The sequence below is a fragment of the Haemorhous mexicanus genome, chromosome 7 (assembly GCF_027477595.1).
Source record: "Haemorhous mexicanus isolate bHaeMex1 chromosome 7, bHaeMex1.pri, whole genome shotgun sequence".
NCBI lineage: Eukaryota > Metazoa > Chordata > Aves > Passeriformes > Fringillidae > Haemorhous > Haemorhous mexicanus.
This window is the reverse complement of record NC_082347.1, coordinates 38,016,559-38,042,439: the sequence shown is the minus strand read 5'-3', so window position 1 is coordinate 38,042,439 and position 25,881 is coordinate 38,016,559. Positions and strand designations below refer to the sequence as shown.

General features: G+C 42.0%; 1 protein-coding gene across 12 annotated transcripts in view; it reads left to right on the top strand.

The window, feature by feature from the left end:
- Positions 1-24,730, top strand: part of FGFR2 (fibroblast growth factor receptor 2) — an 81,304-nt gene extending 56,574 nt beyond the window's left edge. For 9 of the 12 annotated variants that reach the window (XM_059852098.1, XM_059852096.1, XM_059852090.1 and 6 more), the window contains 9 exons: positions 7,777-7,927; positions 10,557-10,678; positions 11,324-11,434; positions 12,182-12,372; positions 15,184-15,306; positions 16,588-16,658; positions 18,407-18,544; positions 19,333-19,438; positions 23,011-24,730. In XM_059852098.1, coding sequence (XP_059708081.1) covers positions 7,777-7,927; positions 10,557-10,678; positions 11,324-11,434; positions 12,182-12,372; positions 15,184-15,306; positions 16,588-16,658; positions 18,407-18,544; positions 19,333-19,438; positions 23,011-23,175 — 1,178 coding nt within the window. In that variant the 3' untranslated portion in view covers positions 23,176-24,730. Of the gene's footprint in view, positions 1-7,775; positions 7,928-10,556; positions 10,679-11,323; positions 11,435-12,181; positions 12,373-15,183; positions 15,307-16,587; positions 16,659-18,406; positions 18,545-19,332; positions 19,439-23,010 lie in introns of all 12 variants that reach the window. The other 3 variants (XM_059852099.1, XM_059852091.1, XM_059852088.1) reach the window with 1 other exon arrangement.
- Positions 24,731-25,881: the final 1,151 nt, after the last annotated feature.

Sequence of the window (25,881 nt, the reverse complement as noted above, 5' to 3'; positions counted from 1 at the left end):
AGCCAGCACATCCTCCTGCTGAGGAAAGGGAAGAAGGGAGGTAATAAATTATAGCAGATTGCGGGTGGGATGGAGAGAAGGTCTTAGCACAGCGATGGGTGTCTCAAGGAAATCAGGGCTGGTAGGGAAGGGAGAAATGTAAAAACTGAAATATGTTCTGTATTAGCAGTCTGGAGATGAGGAAAAAATAAAAAAGTATTTCAAGTATTTTGGGGCCTGATCCCACAGCTTGTTGGAGTCAATGGAAAAAATGTCACTGCCTTCATGGGCTTTGGAACAGAATCCTATTTAATTGTATATTTATGATGTTTCTAAGGTGATTATTATTGTGGTAACTAGGTACCAGATACAGAGAGGTATTTTTCAGGAAGACTTTTGGAGACTGAAGGGAGGGACTTTCATAACCAGGCATCCAGAAAACACCCCAAAATAGAAAAAAGACTGCAATAAAGTAAAAATAGGGGAGATACTATATCAGATCTTGGACAGCTTGATTAAGATAATGATGCTTTTGAGCAAGAAACAAAAGCAAGTGCCAGATTTAAAATGCACACAACAGCATCACATGAAATACATTTTACAATTGTTTGTGGCTGGCAATGAGCAATTCTGGAGAGGATGATGCCACGAGCAACAAACCAGTTAAGCAAGTAACAGGACTTTGGCTTTATCACAGCCCACCACTTGCCAAAACAGCCTCCATTCCCACACACTGTCCTCTCCTGAAGGGTTTGTGGTGTTTTTAGAAGCTGGAGTTTAATAGGTTTTGATTTTCTTGCAATAGGTCTTGAGGCCAGACCTCTGCACCCCCAGGTTTCAGCTCTGCAGGATGGGGCGTGTTGGAATCTGAGGCTGTGGGTCACCTCAGCAGCCAAAAAAACTGTCTGGGGGGGTTGGATCCAGGCTCTGCCCAGGGAATTGGGATGTGAGGGTTCACTTTCTGTCCATCTGCACCATGAGGAAGTGGTGCAGGAGTTCTGCAGATTTGTTTTTGCAGCCTGTCCAGAATCTTGTCACTGGCAGAGTAATGCATGTACCTTAAAAAGGGTTCTGCAGCATGGGTAAGTGTTTGAAATGAGATGCATGGGCACACAGAGTGGGAGACTCTGAACAGCATTGCATTTTTCTGGACCCTTGTTTCATGGTGTCTGAATTTCCTTGGTTAAAAATACCAGGGAGTGGAATGCTTTAGCTACCTTCCTCTGAACTCAGTATTTTACTGAATCTTGAGGTGGAGCACCTGAATGTTTTTCAGTCTGAAAGATATTTGGTTTGTCTTACGTCTTATGAACAAAAAAATGTTAATTCTTATTTTTTTCTGACTTTCTTTGCCACTTTAGGTTGGTTTTCTGGGGTATTTTTTGTGGGTTCTTTGGTGGTTTTTTTTTGTAATTTTATGATTTTACTAATTTGCTTGAGTATCACTGGGACAAAGAGGGAGTTTTCACCCTGAGTGTTTCAGAAAGACTGATGAGAAGCCCTCAGCTCAATATTCACACATCTCTCTGGCTAGAAATCTGTGTAGCTTTTTGGACAAAGGAGGCCTTTCAGATGTTGTGTGCTTAGCCAGAGAGAGAGAGAGATACATATCAACTGCTTAGATAGGAGACATTTATTAGATTTCTGCCTGAATATAAAAGCCTAATGACTCAGAGACAAGTTGATAGTATAAAAAATACCTAGGGTTTGGTGTGAGCTCAGTTGTGTCAGCTGGAAATGGTTCCTCGGGGAGCAGAGTGTTATTTCATTTCATGTGACAGCAGTGCCAACCACTGCCCTCAGTTTAGCTCTTTATCCTTAAATGATGCAATATGGACCTTCTCCAAAGCTATTGTTTTCACAGGGGAAAAAAACTGTCTTACAACATGTTTGTCACGTTGGGGTTTATCAGTTTATTTCAGTGTTTTTACATTTTTTTAGCCGAAATGGCATTTTGCTTTTAAAACTGGGAATACTTTTTTTTAAAAAAAAGATTTGTATTTGAAAGTGCAAATGGTATTTCAAACCCTAAGCAAAAATCCCACTGCTCCCAATTGTTCCTGGTACTGTTTTGTTAGCAGCAGTTGCTCATTGAAGGTCTCCCTGCTTTTGATGTCTGCATGGAAGAAAATGTAACTACTGTAAGCATGGTCTGCAATCTGTATTTCTGGTTTGATGATTTCACTGGTCAGTTTGCAAAGGCAGGATGAGACAAGCAGCCCCTGAAGATTTGCTTGTGAATATTCCTTCATTTCTCCTTGGTGCTGAGGCTGCAGCAGCTCTTCAGTTTCTGCATCTTTTAAATCTGGTTTTGGATTTCAGGGCTGTTGTCACAAGTGAAGAACTGAAAAATAATCCAGATGTTTTATTTAAAGGGTGTGTGTTTCTGGATCGTTCAACCCCATTTTATTGTGCCACCAAGCTCACTTTGTTCCAGTTTATTTGTATTTCAGAGGGTTGTATTTAAACTTGGTGGGGTTTTGTCACTAAACCTTTATTTATCTGTGGATCACAGAAGGTTTGTTTCCCTTTGTGCTGTGTGTGGGAGGGATGAGGTGGGAGGATGGGAGGGAAGGAGATGCTTGTGGCAGGTAGGCTGTGAGACTGGGGCAGGGATCCAGGGCTGGGTGATGGGATTTGTTGGAATTCCAGAGAAATGAGGCCACAGATTGGGAAATTCTTGATATTGTTTTCAAAGCTCTTCTGCTGCTGGGTCAGGGTCCCTGAGGATCTGGGCTGGAAAATAATCCTGGTTCACAGAGAGACGTTTGCACAGCTCTGATGCCATCTTGTCTGAGCAGGAGAAGAGTCTTGCTGAGTAACATATGGTTTGGTTTGGATCCTCCTGCACTGTTTAGCTTGAGCTACCACAGGATTTTATCATTCCCCACATGCAGGCATTTTCTCTCTGCCAGAATACAGTTCTTTTTGCATTCGTAGGAAGGGTCAGGGTGAAGTCAGGAATTATCAGCTCCCATCCCCTTCAATCCTCATCCTCACCAGGATGTGGTACTCAATTTTCAGGTTTTTCCAGGGAAATCCAGCAGGCAGCTCCTCTTTTTATCAAAGCAGTTCAAGTGTTACCCGTGGTCTGTGTGGAGGTACCAGCTTGAGTGGGAGGGGTTGAAGAATTTGTGGGATTGAGCCTCACAAGCTGATTTGCAGGTCAGGCTTTAAGTGACAGGGCCCTTGAACCAAAAGACTACAGAGTAGCCTTCAATAGGATGTACATCTGTTTTGTAGAACCTTTGTTTTAACAAATAATTTGTAATTGAAGCAGACAAAAAGACAATCCCATCTCTTGTGACTCGCTCAAAGTCAAGTACAAATGTTTGTCATCACTAAAGGTTTTTGTTAGGGCTGTCACAGTCAATCTGTCAAATTTGGACCCCCTCAACATGCATGGATCTTAAACAGGAAGCAGTGATCCTTTTAATGATTTGTATTTAAAAAACACTCCCATTAATTTATGTGTATTGTTGCTGTGGAGTCTAATCCTTCATAAAGATATAAAGGGTGTATTTGTGATGAACAAAGACTGATCAATTTAAAGCAAAGCTTGAGCTCACCCAGCAGAACAGTTCAAAATGGTACTTCAATAATTCAAATGATGATGGCAGCAGAATTGTAAAAAAAAAAAGAAAAGTGATCAGGAAAAAGGAAAGTAATATAGCATTTCATGCAATATTGAGCAGTAAAATGATAATTTTTTTAGTGGAATAGACTAGGGTACAAAGATTAATACACAACTGTCAATAAGATATTGTTGAATGGAATTTTCCTTAAATATTTATTTTATTTTTTTCTTTATGCTTGGATTTGTTTTATGCTTGGAAACCACTGTCTTGCCTAGTGGTACTCATTGGATATGTTTTTGTGTATAAGTGTTTCCAAATGAGTGCTTTTCATGGAGGGGTGGTGCATGTGTTTTAAATGCCAGTACTTAACATTAGGATTACTCAATTTTGTGTAGTGCATTTAACCTTGTGTTTTCCTGCATCTGGTCTCTCAGGTGGGCTGTTCCTACCAGCAGCTAACAGCATTATTTACTAATTATAATGTACAAATATGCATATGATTTCAAATTAACTTTTACTGCAGAGCCTTCAAAAAGGCTGACAGTTATAGGAAATCACTGCAGGCCTGCTAAAATGTCCCAGCATGAGTGCCAGAACTGACAGATCTAGGCTCCAGGACATGGTATGAATTATCAGTGGAGGAAAACACCCTTCATAATCAATTACAGACAATTACACACTGCTCTGCAGCTGATTTTGCCACATGGCATTTAGAGATTCCAGCAAAGATTTGTTTGTTTTAAATGCTCTGCTGCTTAGAAATGCTTGTAGAGCACTAACTGAGAGCTGATGAAGCACAGTGTGTTGGTCAGGGAGAGAAGATGTAGTTAAAGTGGGGATATAATCATGCATTGATGGGTGAGGTTTGGGGGCTTTTCTCCTTCTCCAGTGCAGATTTGGAGCTAAAGGTCTGTCTGAGGCTGGTGCTGTTCTCACTTCTGGCCTGCTAAAAGCACAAAGGAAGAAGCACACAAGGAATATTTTCTGGTGGAGTTCTGCCTTCCTGTTGAGGTTAACATCTACCATAATGGTTCTGTCAACTCAAACTGGCTTTCACCTTTCTTTCTTTAATTAAGAAATGAAATAGCTCCCTAGAGCAGTGTCATCACCTAAAACAGGGTGTCAGCACACTGAGTGGGCCCCCACGATGTTTAATTCACCTGTGTCAGGTGAACCTGCATGGTGAGGGGTTGGAGAGCAGAGCTGCACGTGGCAAGCTGGAAAAAAGAGAAAAAGCAAATAGAAAGCTGCCACTTAAATGTAGATTAAAGCTGACCATGTCTGCTGACCTTGGAATTGGTAGGATTTTCCTCAGTCTTTTATAGTGTGCTCTAAGGCAGTGAAAAAAAAATGCTCGAGGGAGGAGATCAAAGGTTAATTCTTTCTTATTGCAGGAAAGGTGAGAGGCCATTTCAAACCAGAAAATCTCCCCCAGCCACAGGCCAGGCTGGGTTGGCTTCATCTTTTCTGGAGCAGATTTTTATAGCCCTTGAGCTGCTGTAACTCCTTGTACTGCTCCAGTTAATCAGTCAGGAGAATATTCCCTGGGAGTGCAGTCCATTTGTCTTCTCCCAGGCACGGAGCAGTTCCTCTGGATTTCTCATCACTCCTGTCCACATTAATGCACTTTGGTTACCTCCTGTATCTCTGGCCCATCACACAGTTCTGCTGTGAAGTAAAGACGTGGAGTTGTGTTAAAAGGGAAACTGGCAGAGCCTTTAATCTGCTTTTTTCTATACATTATTGCTATTTAAGCTCTGTGTTTAAAATGTATCACCAGAGTATTGCAGTTTATTGCAAGTTTATATTTATAGGCTTTAACCAGGCTAAGGCTGCTGAATGGTGAGTGTGAAAACTAGTGAAGAGATGAAACTTTGGAAGAGATCCAGACAGTGTCTAGTACAATGATAGTATTCATGAAAAAAAAAAAAAACAAAACAAAACCAAAACCAAAAAACAAGACCCCAGAACCCAGAATTCTGGACTGTGTCTGATGCATAAGGTATCTAAATTTTGTAGCTTCACTTCTGTCCCTTGAAAACAATGGCTGTAATGGAAAAAGCCAGGTGCAGAAGAAAAGGGAATGTTAACTAATAAAGAATATAAGAATCAAAACTTGAATGAAGATCTTGGTAGAATGTAAGTAGAGTTTGGAAATATGGAGGAAGTGGTCATAGAGTATTGATAGGTTTGTGCTGAGAGATGAAAAAGTGGAAGCCAGAAATAGCAGAAAAGTGGAATTCAGGAAAGTAGGGTTGGGGGCAGAGGAGCTGCCACACTGGAGATTGGCACACTTCTTGGTGCTGAGCTGGTTCATTTCATGAAGCTTCATTTTCAAACTGTAGTGAAATAATGAAAATGGGAAGGGGGGAAAAAAAAAAAAAAAAGGCAGATCAGATTCCATCCTGGGTTCTCCAGCTGACTGGTCCAGCAGGTGAATTCCCTTCTGCAGGCTGGGCATGGCAGCATCTCTCTCTCAGGACTCCATTCAGTATTCACTCACTGATTTATTTACATCTCCATCGTCTGCCTTAATAGTGCTTTTCTCTTTGTGTCCCGAGTGGTCGCTGGATTTATTTTTCTAGAGGAATGTGCCAGGTACTTATATTTGCTGGAAGTAAATATTAGCATTCATGGTGGTGGGATGAATGGGGCAGAAGCAGTCCACCTTTCTTTTTTGAGTGGTGGCCTTGTGTTTGTGCAGTTTCACTTTCTCTCTCCACGGTCACATCTTGTGTGCAGGAGCTGTTTCTGATATCAGGAAAGGTCTGTCAGCTGCAAATCTGGTTACCAAGAATAATTTTTTGATAGCAGCCCTTAACATTTTCTTCCTTATGAAACCTCTCTGCACTCCTAACCTCTGGCTTTACAAAGATGCCTTTTTAAATCTAATTTCGTGGAACAAAGCTGATGCCTGGTGACATTTTACATAAGCAAACCTGGTGGCCAAGTTGATCCTCGTCCAGGTGATGAGGGTGTGGGTACTCTGGTGCTCCAGGCTTCCAGCTGGGTCCAGGAAAAGAACTTCCTGCTGCCTGGTGTGAGGATGGGTGCCAGTGATGGCTTTGTGACATCTTTCATCCCAGCCTGGCTGCCAGATTTGGGCTTGGCCAAGACGCGATCGTGACGTGAAGAGAGAAGGAGGATTCACACTGGGAAGGGGAAGACTGACAATACAAGCATTTCTATTTTGTGTTAGTATTCACTTGAAGCTCTGAGGGCAGCAGATGTCAGGCTGCTGTTTGCAGGATTGAGGAAAGAGCCTTATGGAAGGTTTATACCCAAACAAATTACATGGATGGAGCAGCAGCCTCTTTTTTCAGAATATTATCAATAAGTACCTTTGATACTCTAAAGCAGATATTGGTGCTGATGAGAAATCACACTCCAGAGTTTCAAAACTGAGTTATTTTTAGGACCTCTTCCCCACATTTCCTGTAGAGTCTTTAGCTAAGAATGTAGTTAATTGAAAACTGAAGTGTTGTGATAGCTTTTTGATGCTTTCAGTATTGAGTGCTTGGAAAATAGAAAGTAACAGAATCATATAGGCTGGAAAAGACCTTTAAAAGATCATTGAGTCCAAATGTAAGCCCTGCCAAGACCACCACTAAACCATGTCCCACATGCCACATCTACACATATTTTAAATCCCTCTGAGGCTGGTGACTCCACTGCTGCCCTGGGCAGCCTGACAGTCCAACCATTGAAGGAGCTGTTCTTAACTTCCAATCCAAACCTCCCCTGGAGGCCATTTGCTCTTGTGCTGTTGCTTTTCCTTGGGAGAAGAGATGGACCCCACCTGGGTGTGCTGATTCAGGAATAGTCGTGGTGACATGGACAACTAGGAGTGGAAAAAGAGAATTTATTGGTCACCGGTTCATGGTATAAGCTGTTCACTTGGATATCTGAGGGTAGTGATGTAAATACTGCCAGTTTATTTAAAAATTAATTAATACGATAAACAAAAATATCTTCTGAGGGAATAAATTTAAAACTTATGTGGTTTTTGATTTATGGAACAGTAGAACCAATATTGTGCTTACAGGGGAGGTAAATGTGAGAACAGAGCACTAGAATCAAGACTGTAGATTCAGCCCCTTCCTAACACCATGGTTATGAGCTGGCTTGGTATCAGGTGCTGGTGTTTTTCAGATTTTGGGCCAAGATTACATCTCCATCTCTTTTTTTTCCTTGTTGCATCTTGCATTGCAACCACAGGTGTCGGCCGACTCGAGCTCCTCCATGAACTCCAACACGCCCCTGGTGAGGATCACCACCCGCCTCTCCTCCACTGCTGATGCCCCCATGCTGGCAGGAGTCTCGGAGTATGAACTGCCAGAAGACCCAAAGTGGGAGTTCCCAAGAGATAAGTACGTGGCTTGCTTCCTCTGACACCACTTCTGCATGTCTGAATGACCCTAAACAGCATGGCAGGAGGAAGCATCTCTCCTCATGCCTCCCAGGGTTCCTCTGGCTGAAAGGAAAATCTCAGTTACCTGAAGCTGCTCTGAAGATCAAGATTCAATTCCATTGTCTGTGATCAGTTTGGTGAAAGAGAAATGAAATTTCTTCTGCCTGCAGCCTCGATTATATTTTCAGATTTATTGCAGGTTTTCAGATGCTCTGCTGAAATGAAGTGAGTTAGGAAAACTCGGTGTGATCTAGACTGGGAAAAATATCCACATGCAATTACTGTTGAAAAACAATGTGATTTCCCCAAGCAATACCTCTGAACATTAAACCATGTTTCTTAGTTGACTACTTAATTGGCTAATATTTAAAAAAAAAAAAAAGCTAATATAATATGTAGGAAATAGAGAAAGTCTAAATTAAGCTATTGGACAATGTTTCTGTCTCTGGGCAGCTTATACCATGTATTAATAGAGATGATTATTTTTAATTTAGGGGAACATTTTGCATGTTGGGTGCATGTATGTGCAATTTCTGTGGCTTAAAAGTGTTGGGTTTCAAGCAGAGCATGCTGAATTTTGAATTATTCAAATTCACATGGCTACAAAATATTTTCTTCAAAGTCTGTTGACTAACATGCAAAATGAGCTTTTGGATAATCTAATTAAATCTGTAATTGTATTGCTTAATATAGAAAAAGACATGCAAAAGAGAGATAATGTTAACAAAGGTAGAACCTTTATGAACATGATTATTTATCAGAATTAGTGCTAGCTTTAAGAAGTTTTTAGGGTACTTTGGGAAAATAGCACCTTTTATCATGGACAGTTCTCTTTAAAAGTCCAGGGCTGTAACTTGAATAGACAAACTGTAATTTTGGGCTCTCTGATAACTCTTCTGGAAATTATTTGATTGGTTTAGCTGCAAACAAGAGTAAAAGGCTGTAATTGCCACCTGCAGCATTCTGGTCAACAGTGGGGTCTGTATATGTGCTCCTGTCAGCCCGTGCCCTGGGGGGATCCACTAAATGCGGAAAATTTTAGAGTTGCTAAACATTTAAACCCAGTGCTCAGCACAAATGTAGGTGGAGCAGATTTGCAATGAAAGGAGGCTATTTAGAGGCAGTTTATTAGGCTGGGGGGCAGCAGGCACACAATGAGGGGTTTGTAACTTTGGTCCTAGCAGGGCAATAGCACATAAATTAACCAATGCAAATGTTTGTTCTCTGCCAAGACCCTAAATTCAGTTTTAGCTCTGGAGAAAAGGCAGGGTGACCTCAACATAGCATATGCTGCCCTTCAGTCTTTGCACCTTTTTAAAACTTGCCTTTGCTTGAGAAACCAGCCCAAAACAGCTCCAGGAGTTCTCACCAAGCCAGAGCCCACATATCACAGAGTGAGCTGGCTGCCCTCAGGAGGAGCCACCTCACTTCTGTCCCGTGCCCAAGCAGATAAGCAGGGTTTCAAATCACTTATCCCTCATCTAACTTTGCTGCTGATGGCATGACAGCCTCTCCCTGTACTTCATGGTGGAAGACAGGTGTCCATGCTTTTAAGAATGAGTCCCAACATCTGTGATATCTGTGAAATCCTCCTGTTGACCATGGAAAGTCAAGTCCTTAAGAATTTGTTTACAAAAAATGCTTGAATCTGGCCCCTATGTTGGATAACATTATCAGTGTCACACTCACTGAGCATCCTCCCTGATTCTTGCCACAGCACTGCTGCTGGATGTCACAAGGTATTCCCTGCAAGTAAAGGAGCCTGGCTCTAGCCCTTAAGCATTTAGGCTGGAATCAAAAAGATTTTCCCCAGAGGCTTTCAGGTTTCTGTTTTGTTTCATCTCTTTCTCCTCATGAAGCTGAGATCAGCGTCCCTCTTTCTGTCTGTTAGATCTAAGCAGGTTTTGCAACCAGAAATATGCTCCACAAAATGCATTCTGCAGAGCCCACTGAGTGACTGCTCCTTTTAGGAGGGTTTGATGTTGGTGCTGTGATTACAACCGAGTTTATTTTTCCCAGCCTCTGCCTCCCCTCTCTGAGCAGAGCCTGGGCTCTGCAGGCAGGAGGCACCTTCTGGTCCCTTCAGCCAAGACTCTTGTGGCTGCAAAGAGCCTGCAGCCAAGAAAGAGCCACATGCTGGACCCTCTGTGGCTGAAACTTGACTCTCACCTCCTTGCAGTCAGCGTGGACACAAAGGTGACACCAACCCTGTCACAGTGACAGCAGACGCTGGCCTGCTGCTGGCTGCTCCCCCATTCCATCCACTCTGATGTTCTTCCAAAGCTCTGCCCCTCCACGCTGCATCTCCCCACAAGCCATCAGGCTTGAGGAGAGCTCAGAAGCTGGGTTTAGTGACTGCTGTGCCTTTCTGAGCTGCTCACTGCACCACCCCTAAGAAAACACACCCCGGCGCGCACGGAAACCAACGCGCACCCGGGCCCTTATTGCTTCCATATGATAAACGCCTCACGCTGCAGCAAGTTGTTGAAAGGTTTTTAGTTGAAAGGTTTTTATATTTAGCCCTGGAATTTCGCTGGCTGCACCCCTCCAGCAGATGCTGTGTGTTAATCTGCTGTTTGCACCTCCAGGCTGACGCTGGGCAAACCCTTGGGAGAAGGCTGCTTTGGGCAAGTGGTCATGGCCGAAGCGGTGGGGATTGACAAAGACAGGCCAAAAGAAGCAGTGACCGTGGCAGTGAAGATGTTGAAAGGTAAGAAAATTGGGTGATTAGGGATCAGAACGGGCAGTGTGGCGGCTCTCAGCCAGAGAATTTTCTTTTGTGGCATCTGAACTCTGTCATCGTTGCGGGGTGGGTCAAAGAGCACATAGCTGACCTCAGCCTTCAGCAGTTTGGGGTGTAAATCTGCACCCTTGACAGCCTGTTTATCTTGAGCAGCGAGTATTTGGGAGCCAGGAGATGTATTAGCGTCGTGTGGGTCTCTCTGCTTTCGGTTTATTTCGTGTCAGAGCTATCCTTGTGTAGATCTGAGCCCATTCAGTCCAGGTGGTTGGTACCAATTTATTTTGAATTTAATTGTAAGGTTAGTGTGCAGGAAAGGCAGTGTTATTGGAGGTTTGATAGCTAAGGACAGCTTTTTATGTCTGGTCTTGCTGTGCTTTTTTATATCTGATCTTGCTGTGCTGCCACTTTACATAAGAACACTGAAGAGTTGGTCAGTCCACCAAAGAGGCTGAGATTATTTTTTGGCAGGCCATAATATATGATATGCAAATTGGAAAACAAATCCCTTTTTTTTGCATTTTGAGCCACACATATTTTACACCAGCTGATGAGCCTTACTGAAGCTGAGGCTGGCACACTAAAATTTATGAACTGAACCTGTGTCTTCTACAGATGATGCCACAGAAAAAGACCTGTCTGACCTGGTGTCAGAGATGGAGATGATGAAGATGATTGGGAAGCATAAAAATATCATCAATCTTCTTGGAGCCTGTACCCAGGATGGTGAGTAGAGTAAAGAAAAAGTAAACCAGGACTTTCCAAGAGGTCTGTGAAAGTCTCATTAATCATAATTTTTCAAGAGGTTTTAAGGAAGCAGTCATGCCGTGATAGGATTTTTAGGTATTTCTTTAGCTTAACAGCAATATTTTAACTTCTGTTTCTCATTATAGTTGCAGCCTTAATATGAGAAAGGGTCCTGTATCATATGAAAACTCTCTAATCCCTTGCTGTAAGGAACAAATGACCTTTTGCAGGGCCTTTACCCATGTCTGCTGTTCTGAATTGTCAGCCCTGCTTTAGGAGAACTTGCAGCCCACAAATTTGAAATGAGTACTTTCACTCCTGGAAAAGCTAATTATGCTACATAAAGTGATGCAGAATGGCATAACAGTCTGGAAATTAAAAAAAAATTCAAGAAGTGCTTTCCCTTTGTTGGAGATCTCAGGCTATTTTTTGATTGAAAATATTTGGTTTTCAGTACATGGCATAGTCTGAAAGGAGCAGGCACTGGGGCAGGGTTAGGTACTTTAAGGCACTAATTGTGGCTCTGCCACTCCTGCTGTGGAGCTTTGGGCAATCACTTGCGGAAGTGATATCCAAACCTTTTATTTTTTTAAAGCAGTGCTTGCCATTTTCCCGTTTCATTGATTCATTTAATTAATTATAGCACACTAAAAGCTGTTTTTTACATAAAAACCACTTTACCCTGGTACCTAACCCTGCTTTTGCCATGGTTCTTTTCATGCCAAGGTCCTTTGTATGTGATAGTGGAATATGCTTCCAAGGGGAACCTGCGGGAGTACCTGCGAGCGCGCCGCCCGCCCGGCATGGAGTACTCCTTCGACATCAACAGGGTGCCCGAGGAGCAGATGACATTCAAGGACCTGGTGTCCTGCACCTACCAGCTGGCACGAGGCATGGAGTACCTGGCTTCCCAAAAAGTAGGTGGAAATCAGCAAACACAGAGCTTTTCTTCTCAGTTTGATTTTGCGCTTGTCGCGTTCAGGAATTTGCTGGGAGAAGGAGCTGCCTCAAAGAGGTTGTGGAGTCCACAGCCCTGCAGATCAGTGGGAGAATTCATGCACTTCAATGGTTTTTCATCTTTGTTTAGCAGTATTGCTGAAATGAGGCTTGGAGTGGATCATTTAAAGTGAATGCTGTGCATGTATCTGCAGTTTGCATGCAGGAGCACAGGTGGTCACTTGGTTACACGAGTCACATCACTCCACCCATGAGGCAGCAGCCTCTGTTTGCCTTCTGTTTCCAGTCAGACCAACCAAATCCTTTCACATTGTGGTGTAAAACAAATTCTTTCAGTGGCTGAAAGGACTTCCAGAATAACAACAGGCAGGGCTGAGAAGACCCAAGGCAGCAGGGCAAAAAGAGTGGGCAGAGGAGGCAAGAATAAGTGGAGGGTATTAGTCACTTCAGTTATACACTTTAATGTAAACTGGTGTTTCAGGAAAGTGAGCTGATTGAAAGAATTTATTTATCCTGTCATGCCCCCAGACACTTATTTCTAAAACCTGTCTTCAAGCATTTCTTTTTAACCAGCACTTTGATTAAATCATAGTTATAAAGCCTTAAATAGCCCTGTATAACTAACTCTGTAAACACAGTGTGGCTTAGTGGACGAGCCATCCTGGATACCCTGGGTGATGTTTGGACCCAAAGGCTAAATCACAGCAGCAGATAGCAATGATAAGTACTTCCTGCAGGGTGTGGGGTGGTTAGTGGGATTTATACAGATTTCCAGTCATGTCCACTCCCAAGTATGGATCTGTTTTTAACCAAAGACCAGGGCTGAGTGTAGCCTTCCATTCCTGTTGTGTGGAGTCATGATTTTGTTACTGTTTTTTCTGCGCTTGTAGAGGTTGGGGAAGAGAGGGAATCCAGGTTTAATTTTGCTTTTATTCTTTTTGTTTTGAAACAGTAAATCTTAGCCCAGCAGGGTGACGTGCATGACAGCGAGGCACAACTCTCCTAATGGAGAAAAGCAGGGCTATTGATTAGGTGACACACCTCAGGATATCTCTTTCTGAAATTATTGCAGCTCCTGCCTGGCAGCGAGCCAGGTCCCAGGAAAACAGAGCTGATGTGAAAGGAAAACATAAATCTTTTCATCAGCCATCTTAAGAGCAAGTGTCCTCCTGAGGAGCTCTGAAGTGCTGCTGTAGGACACTCCCAGGAGCCACTGCAGCCTTTTCTGTTTGCAAAAGCTCTTGGTTGGTGCTGTGCTGAGCTGGACAGATTGAGAGGCATTGCCCAAGGCAGGGGCAGCACAGAGTAGAGCTGTGCATTCCTGTGCTCCAGATATCCCACCACTTCTGTTTGTATTTCACCCATTCCTCTCCCCTCAGGGATCCATTTACTGAGCTGGAATAATAAGAGAGCTGCTCTTCTCATGGGATTGCCATCATGCATGAGCTGTGAGAAGGGCAGGGTTCTTGCTATTTCAGTCCAATGAAGGGGCTCACTGAGACTTCAATAAGGAAAATGCTGAAGGTGATGTTTGTTCACCTACCCTTTGCATTACAAGAAGTTTTTGCCTTACAAGCAGTTGTACTTAGAACCAGTATCCCATTTCTGAGGTTGGATGGATGATTTTAAAAGTAGGAAGCTTGGCCCATGCTGTTTCTGCCACCACAGCATTGCTGATGCTGAGTTGGAGGACTGATGGGGTGCTGAAATCATGCACTGTTGGCTGGTCCTGTGCTCCTAAGGCATTGCTGGAGCAGGTTTTTCCTGGCAGTTCCCCATGTGGGAAACTTCATTTTACCCATGTGGGATAAGAGATCTCAGCAGTTTGCTGGGGCAAGAAAAGAGCAAGAAAAAAGACTGGTTGTTATATAGCTTTTTGTAGTGTGTCTATGCACATACTGAAATAAAATGTGCAATGTCAAGAGTTATCCAAAACTGAGGAGGGGAAAAATATATTTAAGTTGAAAATAAATAAAATACCCTGCTAGGATTCAAAGTGCAGTGTTTCTTACCATGCCCTCACTGCCACCTTGTATCAACCCTAATAAAGCTACTTGAACACAGGAATAGCACCCAGAGCAGTCACAGAGTCCCCTCAGTGCCAGAATAATGCTGACATGAAGAAAACATCTCTCAGGAGGCAATAGGTTTAGTTTCAGTATCAAAACTATCTTAAAAACAAACAGTCAAACCCTGATTGTTTTGGGTTTTTTTTTTTCTTTTCCTTTTCATAATTGCATTTTTATAGTCTTGTGGTCGAAATAATTATACACCCCCTAGACATCCTGTATTAATATCTTTAATATTAAAAACAGTTGCACTGATTCAGACTGCATGCCAGCTTTTATCTCTGGTGAGATAATATAATTTAGAGAAGCCATACAATAAAAATGTTCATTAGCAGTATTTCTGGTGAAACTGCTATACCTGTAGCTGGGCACATGTAAAGGAGAGTACATCACAAAATGCTTGGCACAGCCTGGGTCACCACCCAGCTTTCAGCCTTAGCAAAAATAAAAGATTTAAGCAGACCAGGACTTTCTAAGACACTTCTTAGGGCCATTGTTCAGCTTGGAGACACCAGCTGAGGGGGTGGATTGCAATGATTAAGAAAAATCATATTTCACAGGCTTGTAGTGGATGTGTGGCTTTCCCACCTGGTCATTTAGGTTAAAATCTATAAAGGAGATTTAATTGTGGTGTTGAAGCACTTCCACTTTTGCTGCAGTTTATTTCAGTGGGCTGTTTTTTTCTTCTTTTTTTGTTTCCAGTGCATCCATCGAGACTTGGCCGCAAGAAATGTTTTGGTAACAGAAAACAATGTCATGAAAATAGCAGACTTTGGTTTAGCCAGAGACATCAACAATATAGATTATTATAAAAAGACTACTAATGTAAGTGGATGGTTTTCTAATCTCTGGAAACAAGTGTTTCTTTTAGTGATTCATTTGGTTGTAAAGTTAATGGGCTTCTTATACAGCAGACTCACTTTTTCATCCCAGACAAAAAAGCAGGGATCAAGGACATGAGCATTTCTGTCTCCTCTTACAGGGATAGTTGGTTCAAGAGATAAGCAAAGAGGCTGCTTTTTGGAGGATTAGAAAGGCTAAAATACAATAATTTTTTTTTTTATTGTGTCCCTGACGCCAGTCAGTTGTAATAGGTGGAAATATTCCTGCTGATCCCAGCTGGTTTAGCACCCAACCTAGGATCTTGCAATACAAACAATGCCAGCAACAACCACAATAAAAATCCTGTTTACTTGTGGTGATGTCACATTCAGCCTTCTGCCTGTGCCTGTGCTTAGCTTGTTAGGAACAGGTTGTGGTGGTGATCTCAAAGTGGGGCTAGAGATAGAGAAAATTAATTTTACTCCCCACACTGTCACTGTTTTGCTGCTTAGCCTGTACCAAATCAGGAAGATAAAACATGTGGGATGTAGCATTGATACCTGGTTTGAGGTCCTGACACCTCCTCAGGGGATCTCTTAAAGGTCCTGCTGGACTTGGGTTTTGATGGGAGCTCTGCAGAACTCGTTGAGTTCTACAGATTTTATTTGTATAAATATCACTTCTTATTAACAATCATGTTAAGTGGCTTATTTGTGAAAATCACTAAGTGATTAGTGCCATTTTTATGGTAACACCTGCCTACTTCCAGAAGCCAAAACCACCATGTACAGCAGCATTGGAGGGCATTGAACCTTCTTCATTTCAGACTCAGTGCAATTCCCAGTTCTATGTGTGCAAAGCAACAGGCACCTCTGACTGTGAGCTTTGGGTCATTGCAAAAGGGACAGGAAACCAAAATTATTTGGTTTAGTAATCAATTTATTTCTGCAGGCAGGCTTGTTTTTCAGAAGTTTATTAATTGTGGAGGTTTCTTGTCTTTAAAGAGCCATAGCAGAATGTTACTTTTGATTTTGATCTGCTTATCCCGTCATTCTCCTAGCAAGCAGTCTGGGAAAGTTTTGGGAACTCTCATTACTTTTAATTTTATCTTCAATGCTTGTATCCATTTTTATAAGAGTCTCTGTACTTGGGCCTATCTTGCTGTTCTCTCACTGAAAATGTTCAAGGTAAATTATGTGCTGGTTTGCTTTAGCAGACAGCTCTTAGAGAAATCATCCTGTAAATTGCTGCCATTTTAATTCCTCTTCCTCTCCAAACTCACAGGGACGGCTTCCAGTAAAGTGGATGGCTCCAGAAGCTCTGTTTGACAGAGTTTACACACATCAAAGTGATGTGTAAGTGGCCTGATTTCAGTGGGGTTTTGGGGATGGGAAGGGGGCTTGTTTTGCTTTGTGTTTGTTAAAATTTGGGGTATTTCATATGTGTTTCGCTGTTTTCCTTTACCTTTAAGAGTTTTCATTCTGTTTCACATATTAATAGATGGAACAGGACTTGCCCTTAGAAAGTGAGGATTTTATGGTAGACTGCTAACCAGTGCTCTGTTACTAATCTGCCCAGCTTCAAAGCACATGAAAGGTGGAAAATGCTAACCTCCTTCTGTCACTGCGGAAGTTTCCCCCCTTGAACTTATTTACGGATGTGCAGCTACAAAGAGTCTATCTAATTTGCTTGCCTTTTGACATGCTCTGGACTTCCTTCAGGTTTAAAAAAATAAAAGGAGAGAGAGAGAAAAGAATGGCCAAAAAAAAAAAAAGAGAAAGTTCCTGAAAACTTCTTATAAAAATCTGTGCTAAGATTCGCTGCAGTAAAACGTAGGCTGGGTACACTGGAAAAGTTTTCTCTGATTTTCAGAAGTGGTGTTGCTTCCCAGCAGTACTTCACATGTAATAGGAAATCATTGGACTCTGACACTTCAAAACTCTTTTAATGTGTGCACAGAGCCACTGGCTGATGCAACTGCTCAGGGTTTATTCTGCTTCCTATTACAGTTCTATGTGCTTGAAGTAGACATTTATTTCTTATGCAATACAGATGAAGATTCTGTTTTTTATTTCTCCAAGAAAAGCTATTAACTGTAAAGGGCTGGATGCTTCCCAGCAGAGGAGCAAAAGGTTATGCAAGTCAGTGCAGGGTTAAAAAGGAAAAAGGCAGGATGGAGAAAATGAGAAGTATCTCCTCTTTCTTTAACCTGGGTGCAGTTTCCAAGTTGCTCTCTCCTTAAGAAAATCATTTGCTGAGGCGTTTCCTGCAATCTCTACATCATTTACAAAGGAAACTATATACACAGGTTAAGGGTGGATCAAACTTGAGTTTTAAAATAACATCTTGGCAAAATATTTAAGTGAACGTGAAGTAAACCACTTCACTGGCTCGGGACTGAGAGTCAGCCTGAGCTCCTCAGCAGCCAGGGAGCACGAGGATTTCAGTGCTGGGGCTTGGAGACTCTTGGCCCCATGGTGGCTTTGAAGATGGCTAAAGATAATATTATTGTAAGTTTGTGCAAACAGTTTACTAAGATGCAGTGCTGCAGAGCGGGGGGAGCTGCAGAGGAGCTGGGGAGCCAGTGCAGGCTGTGTGCTGGTGCTCACCTGGCAGAGCTGCCTGCCACAGAGCCCCAGCTTGCCAGCCAGGCAGGATGAGGCAGGAAAACTGGCTCAAAAATGATCCCCCTTCATTTCCTAGCAGAAGTTAGCAACAAAAGAGAGAAAAAACATAAAAGGCAGTCAGGGTGACGCAAAATATTTTTGTTTTGAGCAGTCTGCTTTTTCCAAAATATCCTGCCACATGATTGTACCCCAGCTGAGCTGTGAGGGCTCTGTAAGTCATTAATCTGTGAAGATGCAGTGCTGGGCAGTAGCCCCTGAGTGCTCAGAGCACACCAGAGAGAGGAAAAGAGTATTTGGGAACATGCTGGGGTCAGACCCCATCCTAAATGCTGTCCATGCATCTGATGCACTTCCCAGATCCCTGTCCTGCTCTGGGCAGGCAGACTGGGCAGAGCCTGGTTTAAACATCTCTGGGAGGGATGGGATTCCCTGCTTCCAGGCAAGTCTACTAATGCAGTTTTCTCTTTGATTTGCAGTTGGTCATTTGGTGTGTTGATGTGGGAGATCTTCACCTTAGGAGGGTCACCCTACCCAGGAATCCCAGTGGAGGAACTTTTTAAGCTGCTTAAAGAAGGGCACCGGATGGATAAACCTGCCAACTGCACCAACGAGCTGTAAGGACCCTGCTTTGCTGTGACAGGGCTGAAGGGCACAGCTGTGCTGAGTTCATGTGCTCAGTGCTACCCCCAGAAGAATCAAACACTTCCAGAACTACTTGACTCTAAAATTCAGCATGTTTGTGAGGGTATAGATGTGTAAGGATAAGGTAGGGGAAGGATTTCAGGAAATGTTTGGCAGAGGATGCACACCCTGCTGTGATCCTATTGCAGAAAGAAGAAATCATCTACAAGCCAGTCTCTGTCAGTGTTTTTACACCCATATTTGTTTGATATTAATGTTACCAACATGGAAATTCATAAATGTTGCACATACCACTAATCAAATGTGAGGTACATCAGGCTGCTTTTATACATAACAAAATACATCTGGGAGCCCCTGTGTTAACAGAACATTATCTCCTGGTTGTGTGGGGAGTGTGATTTCAGGTATTGCAATACAGACCTTAATGACAGTTAATTTTTTTTGCATTTTAATTTCTTCACAAAGACTGCAATCACTGACATGTAAAAAATACTGCAATTTAATACCTTTGAAGTTGCTGGGCCACAGAACTGGGCCCACAAAAAGGTAATTTAGACTTTGAGCAAGGGAGAGTCAGGAGTAGGAAGCCCCTCTGAGGGCAGGGAGTGTTGGCCAGGTTTGGGGATTTTCAGTGGTCCATGAGCAGAGCTGTGTGTGCTCACTGCTTGCCTTGTGAAGGGCAGCACTGACTGTGCATGGAAAGGTTTGTGAGGAGGATGTGTGATTTTAATTAAGCCAAGCAAATGTGTGTTTCTTCCAGCTATATGATGATGAGAGATTGCTGGCATGCTGTGCCTTCTCACAGACCCACTTTCAAACAGTTGGTGGAGGACTTGGATCGGATTCTCACTCTCACAACTAATGAGGTAGGTAAATTGTCTCCCCCCCACAAGCTGCTGATCAGGAAAAATGGTTCAGGGGACAGATGGAATTTATTCAATTATGAAATCCCGCTCAAGTTCACTTCTTATTCTGTTTGTCATTGTCCTCTGAGGTTACACGCAGCTAAGCTATGTATCCTATGAAATCCTGGCTCTCCTGCCATTATGCCTGGAATTATGTAACTAAAAAGAAACACATCTTTCAGGAGTTCTTGTTTATTTCTCAGGATGTTTCTAGTGTCGAGGGACGGCGCGTGGCAGGTTGAGGGGCAGTGTTTGTGTTTCAGCAGCAATTGCACGTGAGGGAGGGGTGTGGAGCTCCTGGTGGTTCTCATTTGCTGGCTCAGTTTGATTCCCAGCCATGCTATGTAGGTCAGGAGAGGAGAAACTGTCGATGGCAGATTTCAGATGATGTGTCTGAGAGTGAATTAGGTTCCCTGCAATAGCTCTCTGTGGAGGGAATGAGGACCCACGGGGGATGTGCAAACAGCCATCCAATTATCCAAAGGTCCTGCCTAGCACTGCTTCAGGTTGGGGTATGTGAATGCAGGAAGGCTTTATTTGAAGAGCTTTCTTTCAGAGGTCTGAGATATTATTAGTTTTAGCAAGGAACACACTGATTAGGGTATTCACACAGGAATCAGTCCTCTTATCACTGAACCACGTGCACCTTTGAGGAAAATCACAAGCGATGGAAATGTTGATTCTTTTGGTGGAAATTTCTTTTGAGAGACAATACTTGGTGTCCCAGAAATATTCTACAAACTCCTATTACTTCTGAGAAATGAAATGTTTAACAGGAGCAAAAAAAGAACAAAGCAGTTAGACAGGAAAGTTGCAACAACTGGATTTGACCATTTCAAAACAAGATTTTGGTATTTGTTATTGCTTCTTTGTAGAAAAAAAAAATATTTGAATTGCTCTATGTGGCTCCTCAACATTGTGTTCTATTTTTTTTTGAATTGTCAGATAAATAAAAAATGTATTGTGGAGCAGCTTTGGGAAAGCCTTTTCACAATGGAGATGACAGGAGAGCCTGAGTAAAGAGGTGGTGTTTTTTATGATCATCATTTGCCCAGTAGATCTGGTTGAAAAGGATTCTTTGGCTTTAGTAGCAGCTGTAAATTTATCTGGGTTCTGGTTTTAAGGCTTACTCTAAAAAGTGGCACCTTCAGGGCTGGCTGAGAGATATGGAAGGAATATGCTCTCTCTCTGGAGCCATGGATGTAGCCCTGTGTCCTGTTACATTTTCACCTCATCCAGCACTCCCTGCATCTTTTCCTGCCTCATTCATACATGATTTCACAAGACCAGTTGGAGGTGGGCTGGCTGCCACTGCAGAGTGCTGGGTGGCTTGGACTGGATACGTGTTTGCAAATTCAAGAGGGAGGTTCTGGGCTGCAATTCCAAGCCTGGAAAAGGATATTGCTTTCTTTCTTGCGTGTGTTTGACCGTCGAGCCTTCCCAACCCAGTACTGCTCATAGACCTGGAATGATCTCAAAGTTAACCTGAAAAGGCCTTTAGGGTTATGTAAATTACTTTAGACTAGAATCATAGGAAAAACGTCTGGAAAAAGCTTAGGAACACATCCAGTCCATCTGATGGGCCTATGGCAGGGCCCACTATACGTTTGTCATTCCTGACAGATGTTTGTGTAACTTGTCCTCGCAGATCTCCACTGCTGTATTTCGGCATCGCCTCTGGACAGCCTGTTGCTTTGTTTTCCTAATCTCTAATCTTTCAACATCAGATATTGCCTTTGTCCTATTTACCCGGGACATAGAAAGCAAATGGTTCCACTTGTCTTCAAAGCACGTTTCATGTTCTCGAGCGCTTGTCGTCATCCCGGTGTCTCCTGAGAACTCCAACGTGTCCCATTTTCCTCCACAGCTTTGGAGATCTTGGATTCTGTGCAATCTGCGTGGTCTTCCTGAAGTGCAGGTCCTCCAGGCTCACTTCTGCTTATCCTCTCCCCACTCTCCCTTTCCCCCCAGAATAACCCTGGCTCAGTCTGCTTTACCCAACAACTCGTTTTGCTGAGGCAGCCAATAATTTCTTCTGCTTTTGTGCAAGTAATGATTTCTGCTTAAGTAGTAACGCCTTGCTCTTTTCCATGTTGAGTCATCGCTTGTTGGGTTTTTAAGGTGTTTTCTTGCTGGCTTTTTTTTCCCCCAGAAGGCTCTCATTCCCATTTTTCTGTGACCCACATGAGCAGAAGTCACCAGAAGTCAGCCTCGTGGCTGTGGTGCTTTGTCAGCACCAGAAACCAACCTGGTGCTGGTTCTTGTGCCCTTGGTGTGACTCTGGCTGTTGACACTGGATAAGGATCCTATCATCAATACTGAATTCATATCTGAGTTACATCAAGTCTTCTGATAGGATGAGCCATGTCTGATAACCCCTGGGCAAGTCCTGTTTCTTCAAAGACTGGGATCCGTTCTTCTTTTATCTATTTAGAAAATGTCTGGTTATTTCTGTTCACATAGGGCTGATTTGCTAATCCACAAATATGTAACAGGATTGCCCTCATGGATTTTTCAAGACCCATGGCAGCCATAGTCAGTACATAGTCAGTAATCAATAAATCCAAACTCCCTCCTTTTGATCCCTATTAAATTTTCCAGCATTTTAAAACATACCACACCCTCCTTTTAAAATGGTGACCATTTTTAAACTCTAAGATGGTAATGACTGAATCTCTGACTTAAAAAAAGAATGTTAGCCAAAGGACTAAATTACCCCAAACCTAAGCACAGCAGCATAAAATACTGACTGAGGTGGAAGACTCGACTCGTCAGTATGATCATGACTTGTGGTTTAGCAAACGAAGAGATTGAATTTAAATGAATGCAGCTGCCTTTAGAAGTTGAAAGAGAAGGAACATTTCAAGGGGAAAAATAACTTTATTCTCTTGCCAAAACTGTTGTTTCTAGCAAAAGAGCCTTAACCCAAAACTTGGATTCAGCAGATGATATTTCCTTTTTTAATGACTGCTTTGGTCATGGCTACTCTGGGACGCACAAGACACAAATATGTGGTGTCAAAAACCCAAATCGTGTGAATTTGATTTTGTTTTTCCTTCAGATCTTTTTTGCACGTATGCCACTGCATGTTGAAACACAAATTTAATATCACAGAATATAAAACAGAGATTCAAAGTGACCAAAGGCATACAAAGTTGGAAGCGTCTTTCCCTCTCCAAATCACTACCATGTGCTAAAGAAAAATGGTTCTATTTAGGATGAAATTTCATTTTTATCATTGCAAGTGAAAAGCCCTCTTTTGATGTGGTTGCCATGTTTATTCCCACTGACACAGCTAATGCTGGTGATGTTGGACTTCAGAAAATACCGTGTTATTGGCTTGTTTTTTCTTTCCCTAGTCGAGCTCCTTGTTTTATGAGGTATTTAGGCAAGGAGGCAGTTTTGAACGCAGCTGATTCGCAGTAAGCGAGCGTCATTCTCCAGCCGCTCTCTTCCAAAATCCGCCCAGTGGTGACATTTTATTGTCAGCTCTCTTCACTGACTAAAACCTGGTTTTATTCCTCTTGCCACAGGAGTATCTGGACCTCAGTGGACCTCTGGAACAGTATTCACCCAGCTACCCTGACACGAGGAGCTCGTGTTCCTCGGGGGACGACTCCGTGTTCTCCCCCGACCCGATGCCTTACGAACCTTGTCTCCCCAAGTACCAGCACATGAACGGGAGTGTGAAAACATGAAAAGAGGAGCAAAGAGGCAAGAACATCAAGCTACCTACAGTATGCAAAGCAAAAGCTTTCCTCCTGGACCTTCATGTTTCTGCTTGTACATAGGAAATGCGGAAAAAAATAAAAAAGAGAGAGACGGAAAAAGGAAAAAAAAAACAATTTGGAGGAAAGCGGTCAGAACCTACATAAAGATTCTCATCACTTGCAGCTTTCAGATGTTCCCAAGAAAGAAGAATGTTTATGAGCTGTGTCTTGATACCCATTGCTATCAATTTTCTGGCTTCCTGTGAGCTGCAAAAGACTTTGTTTGTACAATGGACCAGTCGGACTTGAGGCAAACTCTGGGTCTGCCTTTCTTGTTTATTTTGTAATATTTGGAGAAAATATATGTTGGCACACACTTACAGAGCACAAATGCAGTATATAGGTGCTGGATGTATGTAAATATATTCAAAAATATGTATAAATATATATTATATATATTTACAATGAATTATTTTTTGTATTGATTTAAAAAATGGATGTCCCAATCCACCTAGCAAATTAGTCTCTTTTTTAACAGCTATTTGCTAAATGCTGTTCTTACACAGAATTTCTTAATTTTCACCATCCAAAGGTGGAAAATACTTTGCTTTCAGGGAAAATGGTATATCATTAATTTATTAACTAATTGGTAATGTACAAAACAGTTAATCGTTTATAGGGTTGTTGTGTTTTTGTAATTTAAATGGCATTTCTATGCAGGCAGCACAGAGGACTAGTGGATATATTGCTCAGACTTTACTAGTTTTCAGATCTTTAAGAAAATAAATATTTACAGTATATAACTAATTTGGGGAAATTAAACTTTTGATTTATTTGTGTTTAAAAACTGCAGTGTCAGATGATTATTCTTATCACAACCAAATCCTTTGACAAGAAAAGCAGAGTCGTTCCACTCAAAAAAAAAAGAAAAAAAAGAACATTTTGAAGAAGGTTCTTAAAGTAAGGAGAGACATGAGTTGATCTATAACCACAGCAGAACAGACTGCTCTAAAAGGAGCTGAGCTTCTACCCTGAGTTGCACATGCATCAAATTATCTACAATTCTCTTGCCTCAGTTGGATAATAGGTTCCAGACCTTTTGGCCTGGATCTTTTGCCTTTATCCCTCTATTGTAACTTCAGTTAAAAAGAGAGAAGTTGTTTATAATGACAGCTTGCCATAGGAATATCAGCATCTTTTTAGGGGATTAATTCATGCTGACTCCAGTATTTCCTTCTGAACCATTCCATAACAGTAGGTGTAGCACTGGCCTCTGCTAGAATATCACTGTTGTTTGCATCTTTTTTACAGAATCTTGTATTTTTACTTTCAGAACGTTCACATTGATATGGCCATGGAATATGAATGCAAATTTCACTGTTTTATGTGGTGGTGTGTTTGGTTTTTTTTTTTTTTTTAATAATTTTTTAATTGGGTAAAATAAGTATTAAAATCTGTTAACTTTTGTACTGACAATAAAATGTTTCTACAGATATTAATGTTAAAATTACAAAATAAATGTCATGCAGCTTATTTTTCCTAATCCTTTGTGTCATACAAAATGGTTTCCTGAACATCAAGCGATGGAACACGTCCAGAAAAGCTTCCTTTGGACCTTACCATAGATCCTGCATTACAAAGCAATCCTTTCAGGAATAAGGCTTTTGCCTCTGTCTTGTAAAGTGTCTACTCATGAATATCATGGGTTATTTGAGTAAACAAATGTACAATCTTTGATGGAAAATGGCTTGAAGTGTTCATAAAGTAGACCCAAAGTATGTTCTCTTTTTATTTAGGCTGTATCCTTTAATTAGTGAGGTTTCTGATGCATTCTGGGGAGGCTGGAGGACCATTTGCATGGGAGATTTAAAAAAAAATCCTAACAGATGGAAAGAGGGAAGAGGTTTGGCATCATGGCAAGAGTTTAAAAGTGTTCTGTTGTATTTTTTCCTTTTTTTTTTTTTTTTTTTAAACTGGGAAGCAGAAGGAAGACACCCCAAAACAGCCTGTGCTCCAGGCAGAACTTTATGGTCACATGGCTGCAGGTCAGCCTGGAGAGGGATGTTGGATGTGCTCTTCACCATGTGCTCTGGAAGTGCTCCAGGCACCAAACTGTTCTTTGCTTCCTTTCTGCCTCTTTCTACTCTGACTGAAAACCCCATGCCAACCCTAAGAAACTTCCTAAAAAAGTTCCTCTTTAAAAATGGTGGTTTTCAATTAAAAATTATCTGATTGGAAGATTCCCACTGACTTCACTGGAAGCCATAATTCCCTTTCCCCACAACCTCTATTCCAATCAGCAGCAACAGTGGCTACTGTGACAAACCACAGCGGTTGTAATGACACATGTCTGGTTTTAACATTTTTTTAAAGCCTCTCAGAAGATCTTGAATCTTACTCTGTATTGAAATGGATTTCAGTGCATCTCTTCTACTGTGGTACCTTTTTAAAATAACAGGATGAAAACATGCAGAGATGTGGTGGAAAGGTGCTGTTAATGTAAATTTATTTGTTGCCCTGATTTTGTTTCAAACAGGTGATTTGGTTTTTCTGTGTTCATTTTTTAGCTCTCAGAGTTAGATTTGCACCTTGGAGGTATTCCACAGTTCCACAAATGTTACCTGAAGTCTGTTATGCCATTTTCCTAATTTTATACTGTAATCCACGGATTAAGTTTTTATTCTTTCCTGCTAG